The sequence below is a fragment of the Scyliorhinus canicula genome, chromosome 12 (genome assembly GCF_902713615.1).
Source record: "Scyliorhinus canicula chromosome 12, sScyCan1.1, whole genome shotgun sequence".
Lineage (NCBI taxonomy): Eukaryota > Metazoa > Chordata > Chondrichthyes > Carcharhiniformes > Scyliorhinidae > Scyliorhinus > Scyliorhinus canicula.
Window position 1 is genome coordinate 20670514 of NC_052157.1, and position 21455 is coordinate 20691968.

Below are 21455 nucleotides of genomic sequence, written 5' to 3' on the forward strand. Positions count from 1 at the left end.
TTAAAAAAGTGTCTAATGAGATAGTTGATGTATTGGTTTTAATTTTGTTGCAGGGCAGCTAATTATCAGGCAGGGTTAACACGATTTTGTGAAAGAGAAATAATTTAACCAGCTTATTGGGAGTCCGTTGGGGAAGTAATCTGTTCTCTGGATAAAGGGGAACCGGTGGATGCACTACACTTTGATTTCCAGAAGGCGTTTGATAAAGTGTCACATCTAAGGCTATTGCAGAAGGTTTATGTCATACGGGGTAACATATTGGCATGGACAGAAGATTAGCTGGTTAACAGGAGGCAGAGAGTAGGCATAAATGGGTATTTTACAGGATAGCAAGTTGTAATGAGTGATGTGCCACAGGGATGAGTGCTGGGCCTCAACTGTTTACAATTCATATAAATGACTTGGATGAAGGGATTGAAGATATAGCTGCCAAATTTGCTGATGACGCATCAATAGGTAAAAAAGGAAGATATGAAGAGGACATAAGGAGGCTACAAAAAATATAAATAGATAAAGTGAGTAGGCAAAGATCTGGCAAATGGAGAATACTCCGTTCCGAGGTCCCCACCTGCTTCAAGAAGACCACCATCATACCGGCAGCAAAGAAGAACCAGGCAACATGAAGAGTCCCGGACAATTCACATCCACCACCACTCTCCTCTGCCTTTAACTCAATGACTACCTTCCAGTGGCCGTGACATCAATCGTAATGACGTGCTTCGAGAGGTTGGCCATGAAGCCGCATCAACTGCATACTCCTGTCATGTGAGTGTACCTTTAAGAAATAGGTGTTTATAAAATAGCTATAGTGGATGTACCTTTAAGAAATGAATGTTTATCAAATAGCTGCAGTGATGTCAGAGTGTGGGTGGAGCTGGGATGTCTGTCTGCTTTACTTTCGTTTTTGAGCTGGCAACTACAGTGTGTTTTTACAGGGGCTGGTTTAGCACAGTGGGGTAAACAGCTGGCTTGTAAAGCAGAACAAGGCCAGCAGTGCGGGTTCAATTCCCATACCAGCCACCCCGAACAGGCGCTGGAATGTGGCGACTAGGGGCTTTTCACAGTAACTTCATTTGAAACCTACTAGTGACAATAAGCGATTTTCATTTTTCATTTAGTTTCATTTTCAGAGTTAGAGCTGCATCCAGCCAAACAAGGTGTAATTTTGATCTCTCTGCATGTAAAGAATACCTTCAGATTACTTGCTAATTTAAAAGTGATAACTGCTCTCAGTAGAGAAATTAAAACCTGCTATCTTTTTTAAAGGAGGGTATTTGTCTTATGGATGTTGCTAGGAAAGATTAAAGGTTATTTATAGAGTACTGTACTCTTTGGGGGAGTATTTGAGTTGACAGTTCCTTAGATGTTTATAGTGTGTTTATAAAATGTTAACCTGATTCATAGAATAAACAGTTTTGTTTTAAAAGTACTTTAGATCTCTGTTGCATCACACCTGTAGAGTGGACCCTTGTGCTCCCCATAACCAAAATCTATTAAAAGTTGTGAGTCGGGTGAACTCCATGAGACACGTTGGTGTTCTCTAAACCCTGGCCCATAATACTCCCAGGTTGCCTAGATCCACTGCAATTCGCATACCGCATACCCATAATCATAGTGGGTCGGATCTCGAAGAACGACAATATACAGGAGGGAGATAGAGAACCTAGTGTAACAGCAACAATTTATCTCTCAATGCCAGCAAAACTAAACAGTTGGTCATTGACTTCAGGAAGCAAAGTACTGTACACATCCCTGTCTGCTGCATCAACAGGGCTGAGGTGGAGATGGTTGACAGCTTCAAATTCCTAATTGTACAATAACACTCAGCCAAACGTACAGCATCCTAGAAATCACAGTCAATCAAGACTAGCACAGAAATTCCTAGCACAAAAAAATCTGTCCTGGTCCACCACGTCGACGCTACCACCAAGAAAGCAGGAAACTAAGCAAATTCGGAATGTCCACATTAACTCTTACCAACTTTTACAGATGCACCATAGAAAGCAGCCTATCTGGCTGCATCACAACCTGGTATGGCAACTGCTCGGCCCAAGACCGCAAGAAACTTCAGAGAGTCGTGAACACAGCTCAGTCCATCACACAAAGCCGCCTCCCATCCATTGACTCTATCTACGCCTCCCGCTGCCATGGGAAAGTGGGCAACAAAATCAAAGACCCCTCCCACCGGCTTACTACTCCTCCAATTGTTTCCATTGGGCAGGAGATACAAAAGTCTGAGAACAGCACAAAGATTCAAAAACAGCTTCTTCCCTGCTGTTACCAGACTCCTAAACGACCCTCTTATGGACTGACCTGATTAATACTACACTCCTGTATGCTTCACCTGATGCCGGTGTCTATTTATTTACATTGTGTACTGTGTGTTGCCCTATTATGTATTTTATTTTCATGTACTAAATTATCTATTGGAGCTGCTCACAGAAAGTACTTTTCACTGTACCTCGGAACACGTGACAATAAACAAATCCAATCCAAATCTAATCCAATAATGTGGGGAAAATGCAAAATTGACCATTTTGGCAGGAAACATAGAAATAAGCGCATTATCTAAATGGCGAGAGCTCCAGAGCTGAGGTGTAGTGGGATCTGACTGCCCTAGTGCATGAATCACAAGAGGTTAGTATGCAAGTACAGTTAGTGGGCAGCACGGTAGCATGGTGGTTAGCATAAATGCTTCACAGCTCCAGGGTCCCAGGTTCGATTCCCGGCTGGGTCACTGTCTGTGCGGAGTCTGCACGTCCTCCCCGTGTGTGCGTGGGTTTCCTCTGGGTGCTCCGGTTTCCTCCCACAGTCCAAAGATGTGCGGGTTAGGTGGATTGGCCATGCTAAATTGCCCGTAGTGTCCTAATAAAAGTAAGGTTAAGGGGGGGGTTGTTGGGTTACGGGTATAGGGTGGATACGTGGGTTTGAGTAGAGTGATCATTGCTCGGCACAACATCGAGGGCCGAAGGGCCTGTTCTGTGCTGTACTGTTCTATGTACTGTTCTAATCAGGAAAGCTAATTTACTGTGAAGGGAACTGAATACTGTGTGCAGTATTAGTCACCTTATTTAAGGAAGGATGTTAATGTGTTGGAAGCAGTTCAGAGGAGTTTTACCAGACTGGAGTGGGTGGATTCCCTTATGAGGAAAGATTGGGCAGGCTGGGCTCATATCCACTGGAGTTTAAAAGAGTAGGTAGTGACTTGACTGAAACATATAAGATCCTGAAGGGTCTTGACCGGGTGGATATGGAAAGGGTATTTTCTTTTGGGAGAGATCTAAACAAGGGGGTCACTGTTTAAAAATAAACAAGAGATAAGGCAAAATGTTTCCTCTCAGGTTGAGCATCTTTGGAGCTCTCTTCCTGAAAAGGTAGTGGAAGCTTTGAATATTTTTATAGCAGAGGTGGACAGATTCTTGGCAAGCAAGGGGTTGATAAGTTACTGGGGTAGGCAGGATGCAGATTTGAGGTTACTATCAGATCAGCCATGATCTCATTAAATGGCGGAGCAGGCTCAAGGGTCTATTCCTGCTCTTTTTTTTTGTATATGCAGGAGTCTAGAATCCAGACCAAAGTATGTCAGAAACAAAAAATATTATTGATGAATATCACCTCCAAACATAATAAGATTATTTGTCAATGCAATGGACAACAGATTAATGTGCAAAACTCCTGAAATAGATCTTGCTGTAGATGCTTTGTGCAATCTTTAGGAAATAGTACAAACACAATGTTTTGATTCTTGATAGAAAGCCTGTACAAGGATATTTTCAAACAGCTGAGAAAAAAAAACTCTACTGTTCACTCAATTACCCGTGATAACAAAACAAAACTGACAGTAATTGTACTAAGTTCAATGAGCTGTTACTGTAATTAAGACGTCTATGTCCACCTCCATAATTTATCAGGAATGCAAAATGTTTACAATTCCAGAGACAAACCAGAAAAGGCTTTTGTCTTCAATATTGAAACAGCAATGAACGATTGTGCTTTCAGTGGAAGTGGAAGTGCTAGTAGAGGGAGAAAGATGCCTTTGCTGGTGTAATTGAGCCTGGCTTGGAAGCAAAAACATGCAATTAAGTTTTGGGATAAATAAACACTGCAGCAAATCATTAGGCAGGAGGTCATCTTTTTATACAAGAGTCATCATTGTGGGCGGAACAGTAGCACAAGGATTAGACTGCCTGCTCAGAGCTCTAGGGTACAATTCTGGCCTCGGGTGACTGTGGAATTTACAGTTTTTCCATGTCTGTGTGGGTTTCCTCCGGGTGCTCCGGTTTCGTCCCACAGTCCAAAGAAGTGCAGGTTAGGTGAAGTGGCCATGCTAAATTGCCCCTTCAGTGTCCAAAAATTTAGGTGGGGTTACTGGGTTACAGGGATTGGGTGGAAGCGCGGGTTTAAGTGGGATGCACTTTCCAAGGGCCGAATGGCCCCCTTCTGCACTGTAGGGATTCTATGATTCTTCTATCACAGCTATACCCATGTGATGGTCTATGTGAGACTATTTTCATCTACCACAATATGCAGAATACACGAGAGGAAAAGTGGCCTCATGTATCAGAGGCTGGATAAAATTAGATGCAATGTAGAAGATAGCTTCAAACAAGAGTAAAGGGGTTTAGTTGCATTGCTGAGTATACACGTAGAGGACCTTCATGAAGTGAAATAAATCTTAGGGAAATGTTGGTGCACCATCTGGTGGTATTATGGCATATGTGCAACATCATGCTGAAGGTTGCCCTGTGAAGAGCATTTCAACCATTGATTCCCCAATGTACTTAATATATGGACCACGGCCGGGATTCTCCGATATCGTGGGAAAGTGTTGACACCGGGGTCAAAACCGGCGAGAGCGACACCGGCATCAATGGTCCTCCAGGCCCAGTAATTCTCCTGTTCTTTGGGGTGCTAGAATGCCGCCGGAGTGATGTGCGCTGCTCCAGCGTCGGAAGCTGGCCCTGAATGGCCGGCGCATGTGCATGGTTGCCGTCTCCGCGCCGGCCCCCGCGCAACGTGGCAGAGCCTTACAGAAGCCCGGCGCGGAGAAATATAGGCGCCCCCCCCCCTCCCGAACGAGGGCGCCCGTTGATCGGTAGCCCCCGATCGCGGGCCCGGCCACCATGGAGGCCCCCCTGGAGTCAGATCCGCCCAACCCCCCCCCCCCCTCCCCCCAGGTTGGAGCCTGCAGCCAGAACGCAGAGGTCCTGCCAGGTGGGACCATATGTGAACCACACCGGCGGGACTCGGCAGGCACTCAGCCCTTCGAGCGCGGAGAATCGTCGCGGTCGCTGCTTTCAACGTCGATTCTCCGGCGAATCGGCAGCCCGGCGTTGGAGCGGCGGGGCGGGATTCTCGCCCCCTACCCCGGCGATTCTCTGACCCGGTGCGGGCTCGGAGAAACCTGACCCATATCTCTAACTATAATGAAATGAAAATCGCCTATTGTCACAAGTAGGCTTCAAGTTACTGTGAAACGCCCCTAGTCGCCACATTCCAGCGCCTGTTCGGGGAGGCTGGTACGGGAATTGAACCATGCTGCTGGTCTGCCTGGGTCGGCTTTCGAAGCCAGCGATTTAGCCCTGTGCTAAACCAGAGTGAGAGACACAAAGGACACAAAGTCAGGAAAGCTTTCAGCTTCTGTGCATCGTGAAATATTCACTTTTTACATTTTTGGCACAACGTCTTGCAGACATGTAATGTAGATGTGAATATTCCATACAAATAATGCATACAAATATTATTTACAATAAGTTTATAAGTTGTCAAAGGCACATTGGCACAAGGAGATATCTAGTGAAGTGAAGGAACAAGATGGTTGAAGTTTTCAACCATCTTGGTTGAAACTGATAAAACCATTCATGCTCAACAACTAAAAATGTTGAGACCAGTGTTGTTTCAATAAATACCTAAATACTAATGATCATAACATTTATTAATGGATGAATTATCGTAATGTTTAAGTTATAACAGTGGATAACAATAGAGTTCTGACTCATCTCCAATTTTCTGCTCCAGGCCCTTCCTGTTTTAACATCTGACTGTACATCAAGACTATTAATTGGTGTTTTGTGTTTTTACCAATTTCTTTTTTAAAGGTTCCACAAATAAAAGGCCGAAAAATTGAAGGCCTATTTAGTTATATTATGTGAACACCAGCAATACATACCACTCGCTGCTTTACCAGAGTGATTTATGACAGGCAAAGGGGAAGCGAACAGTTTCTGTTCCCAGGGGCAGCACAGTGGCACAGTGATTAGCACTGGGGCCTCGGTGCCAGGGAACCGGGCTCATTTCCGGCCTTGGGTGACTGCATGGAGTTGCCTCCCACAGTCCAATGGTGTGTGGATTTGCAATGCTATATTGCCTCTTTGTGTCCAGGAATGTGCAGATTAGGTTACAAGGATAGGGCTGAGTGGATGAGGAGGTGGACTTGGGTTGGGTGGTCTTTCGGAGGGTTGGCACGGACTCGATTGGTCGAGTGGCCTCCTTCTGAACTGTAAGGATTCTACGAGTCTACAGTATTGATTCTAAATGTTATGTCATAATTAAGAGCAAAACTATAGTCCCATTTTGGTTTTGCTTCATTTGTGCAGTGGACAACATGAGAAATATGAAGTAGATTCGAGAGGTGGATTTAACTGGCAAAGGGGAAGAGAACAGTTTCTGTTCCCAGGGGCAGCACAGTGGCACAGTGATTAGCACTGGGGCCTCGGTGCCAGGGAACCGGGCTCAATTCCGGCCTTGGGTGACTGCAGATTAGGTTACAAGGATAGGGCTGGGTGGATGAGGGGGTGGACTTGGGTTGGGTGATCTTTCGGAGGGTTGGCGCTGACTCGATATGAAAAAAAAACATTAATCAAGTTTCTAGTAGGCTGGTTAAATAAAGTAGCAGAAATAAAACCAATGTGCAAGATTTCTCACAGGCGAATGGCTCAAACATTTATTTTGGAGAGAAAGAACTGGAAGCCAAAGAGATGAAGCAGATTTATGGGACAAGATTTAAATGAATTCAAAACCTATGCATTTAACACAGTTACAAATCATGGAATCACTCAAGTATCCATTGGGAGGGGCAGCACGGTGGCACGATGGTTAGCATTGCTGCCTATGGCGCTGAGGACCCGGGTTCGAATCCCGGCCCTGGGTCACTGTCCGTGTGGAGTTTGCACATTCTCCCCGTGTCTGCGTGGGTTTCACCCCCACAACCCAAAGATGTGCAGGATAGGTAGATTGGCCACTCTAAAATTGCACCCTTAATTGGAAAAAATAATTGGGTACTCTAAATTTTTAAAAAACAAAGTATCCACTGGGAGCATTTGACAAATATTTATCCACATGAAGCACTGTTCAGCCCTCACAAGGGTTAAGACAAAACCGTATCTGTTGTCATGCCACAATGTTGTACATTCTGGTGTTGAGGAACATGTAGTTTTAAGCATGAACACAAAAATATAAGCACTTTGCTCACCAAAACATTGAAAGCAAGCAAAGCAATAGTTATGCAATTAGTCTCACTGATGTGGAGTCGTAACCAATGCTTAAACTGGTAGCATTATTTCCATTTGAAATCTACAATTTCTGTGAAAATTACATAGTTCAACAAAATATACTCCATGATATTGCTATCAAAATGGCAGTTGGTTTAGTTTGACTAACCTAATCCAGTTATCTCGTATTGCTTCACTTTTCTTCTAAGTCGTATTGGTCCTTTTGTCCAGTGTTCCTCGTTATTAGATTCCCTTAATTCTTTGCTTGAATCATCTACGCCTGCTTCTCTGTAATAAAGCTTGTAACCCTGGATCTGGACTTGATTAGAGGGTGGTTGCCATGTGACCAGCAGTGAGTCTACTTTTGTCTTCACCTTCATTTCTGTTGGAGCAAAAGGGACTGGAGCAAAGAAGAACAGGTCATGATAACAAAGTGATAACAGTAATTATCTGGTCATGTTCTAGCCTCTCCAAACATGAGGTCATTCAAAACTCTGCTGCCGTCCTAACTCAAGTTTTTTAGCTTCTTACCCAGCGATGATTGAAATACACTGGCCCCCAGTCAAATTACACATCAATTTAAACATTTTCGTCTTTGGTTTCAAGTCCATCTATGTTCTCATCCGGTTCTGTCTCCAGCTCTACACCTTTCTGAGATACCTGCGCTCCTCCAATTCTGGTCCTGAGCATCTCCAATTTTTAAAAATAAATTTAGAGTACCCAATTTTTTTTTTTCCAATTAAGGGGCAATTTAGCATGGCCAATCCACTTAACCAGCACATCTTTTGGGTTATGGGGGTGAAACCCACGCACACGGGGTGAATCTGCAAACTCCACACCGACAGTGACCCAGTGACAGGGCGGGATTCGAACCCGGGTCCTCAGTGCCGCAGTCCCAGTGGTAACCATTGCGCCACCGTGCTGCCCTTAGCATCTCCAATTTTAATCACTTCACTGCTAATTAGTGTACCTTCAGCTACCAAGGCTCCAAACCCAGGAATTCCCTCCCTAAACTCCTCCTATGCCTCTCTGTACTCCTTTAAAACGCTTCTTAAAACCTATCTCATTACCAAGTTTTTGACCTGCAACCTCAATATCACCTGTGGTTCAGTACCAAATTTTCTTTGACAAGACTTGTGAAGTGCCTTGGGGCATTTTACTCTGTTAAAGATGCTATACAAATGCAAGTTGATATAGTTACAATCAAAAGGATATATGTGGCCTCAATATCCCAGATACCACTATCAGTATTCTTGGCTATGGTGGCACAGTGATATACAGTTGGGAGGGCATTGCCCTGGGAGTCCTCAATATTGACTCTGGACCCCATGAAGTCTCAGTGCTTCAGCTTAATCATGGATATGGAAACCTCCTGCTGATGACCACGTACTGTCCATCATCATCTGATGAATCAGTACCCCTCCATGTTGAACACCACATGGAGGAAGCATGGAGGGTAGCAAGTCTGCAGACTATACTCTGCATGGGGGATTTCAATGTCCATCATCAAGAGTGGCTCGGTAGTTCCAGAGCTGGCCGGGTCCTAAAGGACATAGCCGCTGGACTGTGACTGCAGCAGGTGGTGAGGGAATGAACAAGAGGGAAAAACATACTTGACCTCGTCCTCACCAACCCGCCTGCTGCAGATGCATCGGTCCGTGACAATATCGGTAGAAGTGGCCACCTCACAGTCCTTGTGAAGACACAGTCCTGTCTTCACATTGAGGATACCCTCCATCGTGTTGTGTGGCACTAACACCTTGTCAAATTGGATAGACTTTAAACAGATCTACCAACTCAAGAACGGGCATCCATGAGGCGCTATGGGCCATCAGCAGAATTGTACTAAAAATTAAAACGGGTAATTATAGGCCAGCTAGCTTAACTTCGGTAGTAGGGAAGATGCTGGAATCTATCATCAAGGAAGAAATAGCTTGGCATCTGGATGGAAATTATCCCATTGGACAGACGCAGCATTGGTTCATAAAGGGCAGGTCGTGTCTAACGAATTTAGTGGAATTTTGTGAGGACATTACCAGCATGATATACAATGGGGAGCCAATGGATGTGGTATATCTGGATTTCCAGAACACTTTTGACAAGGTGCCACACAAAAGGTTGCTGCATAAGATAAAGACGCATGGCGTTCAGGGTAAAGTAGTAGCAAGGATAGAGGATTGGATAATTAATAGAAAGCAAAGAGTGGGAATTAATGGGTGTTTCTCTGGTTGGCGATCAGTAGCTAGTGGTGTCCCTCAGGGATCAGTGTTGGGCCCACAATTGTTCACAATTTACATAGGTGATTTGGAGTTGGGGACCAAGTGCAATGTATCCAAGTTTGCTGACGACACTAAGATGAGTGGTAAAGCAAAAAGTGCAGAGGATACTGGAAGTCTGCAGAGGGATTTGGATAGTTTAAGTGAATGGGCTAGGGTCTGGCAGATGGAATACAATGTTGACAAAGTGAGATTATCCATTTGGGTAGGAATAACAGCAAAAGGGATTATGATTTAAATAATAAAATATTCAAACATGCTGCTGTGCAGAGAGACCTGGCTGTGCTAGTGCATGAGTCGCAAAAAGTTGGTTTACAGGTGCAACAGGTGATTAAGAAGGCGAATGGAATTTTGTCCTTCATTGCTAGAGGGATGGAGTTTAAGACTAGGGAAGTTATGCTGCAACTATATAAGGTGTTAGTGAGGCCACACCTGGAGTATTGTGTTCAGTGTTGGTCACGTTACCCGAGAAAGGACGTACTGGCGCTGGAGGGTGTGCAAAGGAGATTCACGAGGTTAATCCCAGAGTTGAGGGGGTTGGATTACGAGGAGAGGTTGAGTAGACTGGGATTGTACTCGTTGGAATTTAGAAGGATGTGGGGGGATCTTATAGAAACAGAGATAATTATGAAGGGGATAGGATACATGTAGGCAGATTGTTTCCACTGGCGGGTGAAAGCAGAACTAGGGGGCATGACACCTAGTAAAACCTCAGATTTAGGACTGAGCTTGGGAGGAACCTCTTCACCCAAAAGGTTGTGAATCTATGGAATTCCCTACCCAGTGAAGCAGTTGAGGCTCCTTCATTAAATGTTTTTAAGATAAGGATAGATAGTTTTTTGAAGAATAAAGGGATTAAAGGTTAAGGTGTTCGGGCGGGAAAGCGGAGCTAAATCCACAAAAGATCAGCCATGATCTCATTGAATGGTGGAGCAGGCTGGAAGGGCCAGATGGCCTTCCCGTGCACCTAGTTCTTATGTTATCTTCATCCTCATGGCCTGGCAAATCCCCCACTCTACCATTACCACCAAGCCAGGGAATTAATCCTGGTTCAATGAAGAGTGCAGGAGAGTAGGCCAGGAGCAATATCAGGCATTTCTAAAAATGAGGTGTCAATCTGATGAAGTTACAATACAGGACTACTTGCGAATCAAACAGCATAAACAGAAAGTAATATACAGAGCTAAGCGATTCCACAATAAACGCATCAGAACTAAGCTCTGCAGTCCTGCCACATCCAGCCGTGAATGGTGGCAGACAATTAAACCACTCGCTGGAGGAGGAGGCTCCACAAATATCCCTATCCTCAATGATGGAGGAGCCCAGCATACATGTGCAAAAAACAAGGCTGAAGCATTCGCAATAATCTTCAACCAGAAGTGCCGAGCAGATGATCCATCTCGGTCTCCTCCTGAGCATCATAGATGTCAGTCTTCCACCAATACGATTCACTCCAAATACTATCAAGAAACGGCTGAAGGCACTAGCAATATTTCGGCTATAGTACTGAAGGCTTGTGCTCCGCAAGGTGCCATGCTCCTAGCCAAGCTCTTCCAGGACAGATACAACACTGGCATCTATCCGGCAATATGGAAATTGCCCAGATGTGTCCTGTACACAAGAAACAGGGCAAATCCAACCCAGCCAATTACTGCCCTATCAGCCTATTCTCTATCTACAGCAAATGATGGAAGGAGTCATCAGCAACGTCATAAAGCGGCACTTACTCAGCAATAATCTGCTCATGGATGCTCAGTTTGGGTTCCACCAGTCACTCAGCTCCTGACCTCATTACAGCCTTGGTTCAAACATGGACAAAAGAGCTGAATGCCAGATTGGAGGTAAGAGTGACTGCTCTCAACATCAAGGCACAATTTGACACAGTAGGCAAAAAGTAGCCCTAGTGTCATGGGACGTCCCTTTAAGAACTGCTCGTCTTCTCAAATGGCTGCAGTGATGTCATTGTGTGGGTGGAGCTGGACTGTGGCTCTCGTTTTTTATTTTCGTTTTGAGCTGGAAGCTGCTTGTGACTCTGAGTTTTACTTTCGGTTTAGACAGTTGGAAGCTGTATTCAGACTACAAGGATCTTAGAGTCTCTCTCCCTCTCTGCATGTTAAAAAGGTGTCTCCAGATCATTTGATAACATCAAAGTAATAACTGTGGGTGGGATTATCCCAGCCCTGGGCTGGGCCGGAGAATTCCCCGCGACCAGGCCAGGCCGCCCCGACGCCAGCATGGTTGGCGCCGTGCTGGTCGCGGGCCGCTCTACATGGCCGGCCCACCGATTCTCCGGCCCGGATGGGCCGAGCGACCACAGTTACAACGCTGAGTCCTGCCGGCGCCGTCCACACCTGCTCGTAGCCGGCGGGAACTCTGCGTGCAAGGGTCGGGTGGCGGCCTGGGGGTGGGGAGCCTCCGACCCCGGGGTGGGTCCTGATCGCGGGAATGCCTCTCTGTCCCCCAGCTTCTTTTCCTACGCGCCGGCCCCTGTACTCCTGCGCCATGTTGCGTCGGGGCCGGTGGGTTGAAGGAGGCCACCGCACAGTTCGCGCCGGGATCGGCAGCTGGAGCAGCGCGAACCGCTCCAGCGCCATGCTGGCCCCCTGTATGGGCCAGAATTACTCCTGGCAGCGGCCCGTTCACGCCGTCGTAAAACACGACGTTGTTTACAACGGCGTGGACACTGCCGCGGGATGGGAGAATCCCAGTGTGTTCTGGAAGGAATTCAAACCTACTGTTTTGTGGTAAAAGGGATTGTCTGATTTATGAATGTTGTTACTTGAGTGAAACAGTAAAGGGAAGTTATTCAGGGTTAAATATAGAGTACTGTGTCTGTGGGGGTTATTTATGTTTGTAGTTGATAAAAATGTTTACTGTGTGTTCATAAAATGTTAACTGAATTCGTAGAATAAACTTTGTTTTTGATTACAAGTGCTTAAGGCCTCTGTTGCATAACACCTGAAGAGTAGGCCCTTGTGCTCCTCATTCTCAAAATCTATAAACAGTTGTCGGTCAGGTGAACTCATGGTATACTTTGGTGTTCTTTAAACCCTGGCCCATAACACTGGCAAAATTGGAGTCAATGGGAATCAGGGGAAAACTCTCCACTAGCTGGAGTCATACCTGGCACAATGGAAGATGTTTGTAGTAGTTGGTGGATAATCATCTCAGCTCCAGGATATCACTACAGGAGTTCCCCAGGGTCGCTGACCCAACCTTCTTCAGCTGCTTCATCAATGACCTCTTTTCCATCATAAGGTCAGGGTGGGGATGTTCACAGATGCCTGCACAATTTTCAGCACCATTCACGACTCCTCAGATAATGAAGCATGTTCAAATGCAACAAGACCTGGATATTATCCAGGCTTGGGCTGATAAGTGGCAAGTAACATTCATGCCACACAGGTACCAGACAATGACCATCTTCTACAAAAGAGGATCTAATCATCGCCCTTGACATTGAATGGCATTACCATTGCTGAATCCCCCACAATAAACATCCTGGGGCTTACCGTAGATCAGATACTGAACTGGACTAGCTGTACTAATATTGTGGCTACCAGAGCAGGTCAAAGGCTAGGAATCCTATGGAGAGTAACTCACCTCCTGACCCCCCAAAGCCTGTCCACATCTACAAGGCAAAAGGCAGGAGTGTAATGGAATACTCTCCACTTGCATGGGTGTGTACGTTTTAGGTTTCCAGCACTGTGAATGGATCTACACCTCAGGGACTGCAGCGGTTCAAGAAGGCAGCTCACTACCACTTTCTGAAGGACAACTAGGGTTAGGCAATAAATGCTGGTCTAACCAGCGGCGCCCACATCTCGTAAATTAATAAAAAATAACACAGAGTCATGTATGGTAATGGAGACTTTAGTTGTATTATTTTTCAATTCTCAGATGTCCCATGTATGTTTTATACACGCTTTTGAGTTAAGTTTCTAATCATGTGCCTTGAAAGAGCTGTGCTAGCTTTGCTGGTTGCAAGTCCCCTACCACCCAAAACCCAAAGTTCGCTCTGATGTGCAAAAAAACTAGAGTAACTGCTAGTTCATTAAAAAAAAACATTATTTATACTACCAGTTCATCTGTGAATTGGGATCAGTGTCTGCACCCAAAAGAAAACAAATAACAACCTGGGAATGATGGCTGTGGCTCCTTGAATCAGTTCTGAGCAATTATTAAAAATAATATACTATTCCCTAGCAGACAGACCAATTACAGTTAAGTGACTCCATAGCTAGTAATTTTCCAGGACTTGTGAGCATCATTGGCAGGGCAAAACTGCAGAGTAGGTACTGATGTAAATTAGTGCAGATAAATTGTGGCAACATTGTCTGAACTCATCACTATAAATAGAACATAGAACAGTACAGCACAGAACAGGCCCTTCGGCCCTCGATGTTGTGCCGAGCAATGATCACCCTACTCAAACCCATGTATCCACCCTATACCCGTAACCCAACAACCCCCCCCCCCCCCACCCCCACCCCCAAACCTTACTTTTAGGACACTACGGGCAATTTAGCATGGCCAATCCACCTAACCCGCACATCTTTGGACTGTGGGAGGAAACCGGAGCATCCGGAGGAAACCCACGCACACACGGGGAGGATGTACAGACTCCGCACAGACAGTGACCCAGCCGGGAACTGAACCTGGGACCCTGGAGCTGTGAAGCATTTATGCTAACCACCATGCTACCGTGCTGCCCCATAGTGAAATGCTTCACTAAAAGTCATATTTTTCTTTGCATGTAAAAATAATGAAAGTTAAGAAATTTCTAATGGTATAAGGTTAATGAATATGCCAGGTAGGCAGTATGCACTAAATTAAAGTGGACAACATGCCACCTAGAGTGTATCTTAAACAGGGATGGATATTGCACAGATTCTATAGTGGACAATGAAGGACACATTACACCAGTCACACTGTGTTTATAAAATGTACATTCTATATTTCGTTGAAAATTCACCTTTAAAGAACCTGCTAATCGGAAAGAGATCATTCCTACCCATTATCAGCTTATTTCGTTCAGGGATCAAGTGCTGAGTCCATTCTGATGGTGCGCCATATCCCACACTGGTGCTTGCTGCAATCCGAACTTTGTAAATTTTCTTGGATTGTACAGTAGGAAGCGTGACTTGAGTCTCATTTCCATCAACTTCAATTGAATAAATCCGATCTGTTACACAAACAGAGGTGATTTATATTAACTGTAGATGAATACAAAAAGAAAGTCTGAATTTGCAGGAAAGTTTGTGCGAGTTTTACAAGATAGAATTCTTTACATTTCCATATATATGTTGCATGTGGGCATTTCTGGCAAACTTCCAGCAAAAACCATAAACTAAGAACAGATATTAATTGGCATCACAAGTTAAGCATTTTGTTCTTCATGATTTAAACTTCAGGTTCAGGGGTTTTGATAATGTTTACATGGGAGATTATCTATTCCATACAAGATTGTTTTTTTCTCATATGTCCTTTGAGGCAAAGATGGCCATGTCCACCAACGGGGGTTTTAACAGGTGACTGCTAAGTTTGATCTATGTTCAGAAGGTTCTGCTGAAATAGGACAGGATTCTTCAGACAATTTAGCTTTGGAGTTGCTGCATCGAGAATTCTTCTCCTTGCTATTTGTCTGTCTTTGATATTAACTTCCTTTCGAAGGAGGTTGCACCATTTTATTTGGTCACACGAAGCGCAGCAACCCTGGCTGAGCTTCTCCCAGGACTCAAAGTCAATATCAAAGCTTTTAAGTGAAGCTTTTAGAGTGTTCTTGTAGCACTTCCATAGCAACACACTCAGATTCAAGCACTCCATAGAAAATTTGCTTTGGTAAGACCAGCAATTTACTCTCCTTCGTTGGTGGATGGGTTGGGGGGCATTACAGGAACGGGATTCCCTCCAGATTCCTGCCTGCCCCAACTACACAGCCATTTTACACTGGGGTGGGCAATGCCTCAGATGGGAAGCTCAACTGTGCCCCACTTAAGCTCCTTAAGTGGCTAGTTAATGGTCATTTAAGGGAGGCTTTCCGTTCAAACTCAATTTTTAGGCTGGCATGAACATTCAACCTCCATGCAGGAAGGCCGGAAAGAATCAAAGTTAGATCGCAAGCGGATTGGAGGAGGAGGAGGCTTCCATCAAAACTCTCCTTGATTGGGTGGCATCCTCCCCTTAAGGTTCAGTGATCTCTGGGTCTCTTCCCTCTCCCCCCCAACCACCACACCCGACCTCTCCCCAAATCGTGCCCCCAACGCATCTCCAGGGACACCTCACTTATCTTGTCCTCCAGTTATGGCACTTAGGCTCAGGGGCGTTTGTGTAGTTCCACTTCTGTCCACTGCGGTGCTGTCGCTGCAGGAACTGGAGGGCTCCCAGCCCAAAAATTCAGGTCCAAGTGACAGACATTCTGATTACATGGCCAGCCCAACTCAAGTGTAACTGTCTCAATATGGTGTGGATGCTTGGCAAGCCAGCTTGGGTAAGTACCTCAGCATCTAGTATTTTGTCCTGCCATTCAATCTTCAGAAACTTCCAACGGCAGGGTAGTTCAAGAGAAAGTGGTCACGATTCTTGGCATGTTGCTGGTAGACAATCTAAGTCTCCCATGCAAAGAGCATAGTGGGCAGAACTTTTGCTCTGTGTCGTGAGTAAAATGTCTTAGTATTTATTTTCTGCAGTATCACTATATTATCGTATATATTAGGAAACAAGCTTGTGTGGGTGTGACTGATTTAATTGAATTTGAGACAGCAGCCTGTAAAGATCAAAACATAAATAAAGCAGGTGCGAAGGCAACTGGTTTTAAATAGTAATGAACAGAACTAGGATGGAGTGCCACAGATGCAGCATGAATTGAAATTTAGCATTATAGAATCATACAATGCAGAAGAAGGCCATTCAATCCAACTGGTCTGCACCAGCCCTTGGAAAGAACACCCGACTGAAGCCCACACTGCCACCCTATCCCTAACCCCACTAAAGGAAAATTTAGTATGACCAATCCACCGAACATGCACATTTTTGGACTGTGGAGGAACCTCCCAGAGCACCCGGAGGAAACCCACGCAGGCACGGGAGAAAGTGAAAACTCCACAGTCACCCACGGCCGGAATTTAACTCGGGCCCTGGAGTTGTGAGGCAGCAGTTCTAACCATTGTGTCACCCCTAATTAAGATAAATGAATTGAAACTAACTATTCTATTAAAAAAAACATATACAGTTGGGAGACTGTAAATGGATGAGGCAAAATAAAAGTTTTCTTTAAAAATATAGTGGCCATAATGTAATTACAAAAAAGCCTGATCAATTCTGGGAAGAGGAACATTTAAAATATTATGGAAACAATGGAGTGGAAAATCAAAGGGGGAAACATACTTGAAGTGAGACTGAAGACTGTTGTGAATGGCTGCAAGATCTCAAATAAGACACTAGCAGAACTTTTCTCGTTGTTCCTGCCAATCCTGATTGCGAGCCCCCACCACGGGTGCTTTAGCGGCAGAGGGTGCAACAACAGAAAAACCCATCGACAGTGACAGGATCGGAAGATTCCGATACCAGCCAATGGCAGGCCGCCTCCACCCCTATCCCCATCCCAGTGTGTGTTGGAGCCAGACCAGTGAACATGAATTTGCTGCCACCTTCAAGGAGAGTTTGTGCAATATTTCCCCCAGGAACAGCAAGATATTGTGTGGTAATGTTACTGGAATTTGCTATCGATTCAAATCTATGAGGATTAGTCATCATCAAAAAGGGGTTTAGCTGAGTTTATTTAAGCCAAATAAAACCTTTTTAGGAATGTTTGAAAAGTACTGTTAACTGTGTTCTCGTGTTTTAAGTGTTAATTTAATTTTCTTCCCAAGTTAAATAAATGCTTTCTTCAAAATTTCAAGACCTCACAATTGGACTGTGGATTACATCTCTTGACTTCAAATAGCTCCTCATAATACACAAATAGCAAAATCGCGGTGGCAGCTGATTCAAGTTTTTCTTTGGGATTTGGGTAGCCGGGCACTTACCATCTGCCGTGCCGTGTCAGTTTTGTCAGTTTTATCAGCAGACTAACTCTTCTTTGTGCCAGACTGGCATTTGAAGTCTACCAAAGCCAACATTTGCGTGGAATTCTTGCATGTTGTCAATATAGATAAGTTCAAGAAAATGTGCTGCCGCAATAATGAACTTAACCTACTGCTAATAGGTCCTGACTAAGCACTGAAACTTTAAGCTTGAGATAGGGCTTTTCTGGAGCAGGCTGGCACAGGACTTTTGTTTTATTTGTACTGACAAGTTGTTGCATGCACTGGAAAACATGTCCATGCTACATTGCATTTCCAGCTCTGAACCAGTAGCTAGTGCAAAGTCAGTTAATAAAACGTGGAGGTGGGCAGCACGATACTGTAGTACAGTTGTTAGCCCTGCAGCCTCAGGGTCGACTTCGGCTCTGGGTCACTGTCTGTGTCGAGTTTGCACATTCTCCCCGTGTTTGCGTGGGTTTCGTCCCCATAACCAAAAGATGTGCAAGGTAGGTGGATTGGCCATGGATTGCCCCTTAATTGGAAAAAATGAATTGGGTACTCTAAATTTATTTTTTAAAAACATAAAAAATAAAACGTGGTGGAACAGCGCCACAGGACCGCAGATTAGATTTAACAAGGAAAAACACTAAACATGAAAAAATTGGAATATAAAGCATTACGCCTTTACTTCCCGCCCCCACACACGTAGCTCTGAACCAAAGTTAGGATATCTACTCAGAATCCCCCCAGATGATTGTCACAAGAGAGGTTCCAAATTCCACTCCCAAAAACATGTTTTAAAATCTTCTCTCATAATAATGCGATTTGCATTCTGAAATTTAATGTAGGTTTTCCAAGTGATACTTATAACCAAAGCTTTCATTTCACCTTTAACAGAAAATCCAGTCTAGGACTGTACACTTTTATGACTTCTTTGTCTTAACTGCTGTGCAAACTGCTCACAATTGCTTTAACTCTCAATTTCCAGACTATTAAAATAATATCAAACATTTCATCAAACTTTGAAGTCTGCTGTCCCACTTTAAATCTAGTTACTACAATTATCTCTTTAACTCAGAAAACTTTGTTTAACTCTTCCTTGAATTCTTATGAACAATACCTTGGTCTCTGTTCTCTTGATTTCTGGTGTCTTAAACATTCTTTCGACCCCAATTCCCTAGTTATCTAGATAGTAATTTGTACTTTAGGAAGCTGCCTCTTTGCAGCTTCTGTCCTGTCCAGTCTTTCTTCTGGCAGGGTTGAGAGATGTTCACTTGTCCTGTGTCCAACTTCCCACAAATTCAGCTAAAACGTAAAAAGCTTCTCTACCTTACAAGGCCCTAGTTGCTAAGCGACACTGCATACCTTTGCTGGCCTATTTTTTCTTCACACCGTAGCCCTCTCTAAGCACAATTTTGTCTTCCAAAGTCCATTGTTGAAAATTTACAACCTTTTGTTTGATGGGTGGAGTGGTTATCTCTCTTAATAACAATTATTTCTGGTCATCTCCCCAATGGCTTCATTTTGTTTATAAAAGATCAGCATGAAATTAACTACTAGCTGTACCACTTGCAGTACTAGGGTTATAACAGAGTTTGTTCACAGGACATGGTATCTGGGAGATCTGTTCATGCAGTAGGTAGTATAAACTTATCCTGGTCCAAGTTATCATGTGCGAGATGGGAGATCAGATATAAATCTGTCTGTATATCATACTTGTGATTTGGAGAGGGAAGCAACCTAAAACGTACAGCATCATTCAAGTTAGTGCCTGATTCTCCTACTAAGTTTCAATGCAGTAGCATATCCATTCGTGAGGCACAATCATACAGGTCTTTCCTCTACAAGAACATAAACTGGTCATGCCAATTCATACAAAATGTTTACCGGAAACCAATCCAACAAGCCAAATTACATAACATTCAGGAATTTAGTCAATGGTGCAAATATGAAAGTGATTGAAGTTAAGATTGTAGCTGAACAGAGTGAGCAGCCTGGTGAACAGTTCAAAGTCCACTGACGCGGACAGCTGCTTATTGTATTCTCAGTATTTTGGCCGATGAGAAAAATGTTCTGATCCCCAGCGTGGTCTAGAGAAGTAAACATGAGAAAACAACCTGCACAGAGCGGTCAAAACAAGATAATTAGTTTAGTGGTGTTTAATTGGAAAGTTAAGAAGCAAGCTAAATAAGCGATAAAAACAATATCACTATTGGGGTTACATAGTGGTTATGCTACCAGGCTCATAATCCAGAGGCCTGAATTAATAACTAGGAGACACAAGTTCAAATCCTGCCATGGCAGCTGGGGAATTTAAGTTGAATTAATTTTTAAAATCTAGTTTTAGAATTGTGACTGTGGAACTACTAAATTGTTGTAAAACACATTTTGTTTAGTAATTGGTCTTTCGGAGAGGAAATCTGCCAACCTTATCCAGCCTGTCTTATATCAGACTCTAGAACCACAACAATGTGACAACCCTCTGACACACCACCACCACCTTTTGAAGGGCGCATCCCATGACTGAATAAAAATGATCTTTTGTTATAACCGTAGCACTGCAAATGGTACAGTTGGTTAATTTCGTACTATTATTTTCTGAAGGAAATAAAGCCATTGGAGAGATGACCAGAAATAATCCGGTTACTAAGAGAGATACCATTCCATTATCAAACAGAACCGATTGTAAATTTTCAATGATGAAAGATTACTATTCTAAAAATTTGACACAAGATCCTGCTCTCATGCCCACGTCTGTCCTTGGCCTGCTGCAATGTTCCAGCGAAGCTCAACGCAAACTGGAGGAACAACATCTCCGGGGGGGGGGCTCTGCTGTGGACTGACCCGCGATTGGGGCCTACCGATCTGCGGGCTGCAATTCAGGCTGGGGGCCTCTTTTATTCCGCACCGGCCTCTGTAGCCATGTTATGTCAGGGCCGGCGCGGAGAAGGGAGCCACCGCGCATGCGCGGCAATCGCGCCAGTCCCACTGTGCATGCGCAGACCCATGGCACCCATCTCACGCCAGCATCGGAAGCTGGAGCGGCGTGGGTCGTTCCAGTGCCATGCTGGCTCCCTGTAGGGGTCAGAATAGCTGCTCCTGAGGCTATGTTGATGGCGACGGGAAACACAACGACATTTACGACGGCATCAACACTTAGCCTCAGGATCAGAGAATCCCCCTACTCATCTTCGGGTTAGGCACGCTACAGTCTTCCGGTCGCAACATCGAATTCAACAGCTTCAAATGATTAGCTCCACCCTACCTTGACCCATTTGTTTTCATCCCATTTCATTTTAACTGATTTTTACCATTTCTTTCTCAGTCTTTCTTTATATATTTTCATTCCCCCCATCTTATCCACCTTTCGTTACTCTTTCTCCCCTTTGCTTCCCCCTTCCCCTTGCCCATATCTACATCTGTCACAGTTTACCCTCTATTGTTAGTTTCTCTGCAGTTTGGCCTTTCACACCTTTTGTTCTCTCTGGAGACTACCATTGGCATTCTTTCCTGTTGCTTTCTGTGGCTATTAGCACCCGGTTTCCCTGGGTTTCTGTGGCTATGACTCATCTTTCATTCTCACTCCACAATATAAATATTTCTAACTTTCTCTGTCTGTTAGCTTTGACAAAGAGTAATCGGACTCGAAATGTTAGTTCTTTTCT

General features: G+C 44.3%; 1 protein-coding gene across 2 annotated transcripts in view; it reads right to left on the minus strand.

Moving 5' to 3' along the window:
• Positions 1–21455, minus strand: part of igdcc4 (immunoglobulin superfamily, DCC subclass, member 4) — a 229898-nt gene that overhangs the window by 76570 nt on the left and 131873 nt on the right. For both annotated transcript variants that reach the window (XM_038813330.1, XM_038813329.1), the window contains exons 10-11: positions 14781–14951; positions 7660–7890 (exon numbers count right to left, since the gene is read on the minus strand). In XM_038813330.1, the coding sequence (XP_038669258.1) occupies positions 7660–7890; positions 14781–14951 (402 nt within the window). The remainder of the gene's footprint in view (positions 1–7659; positions 7891–14780; positions 14952–21455) is intronic.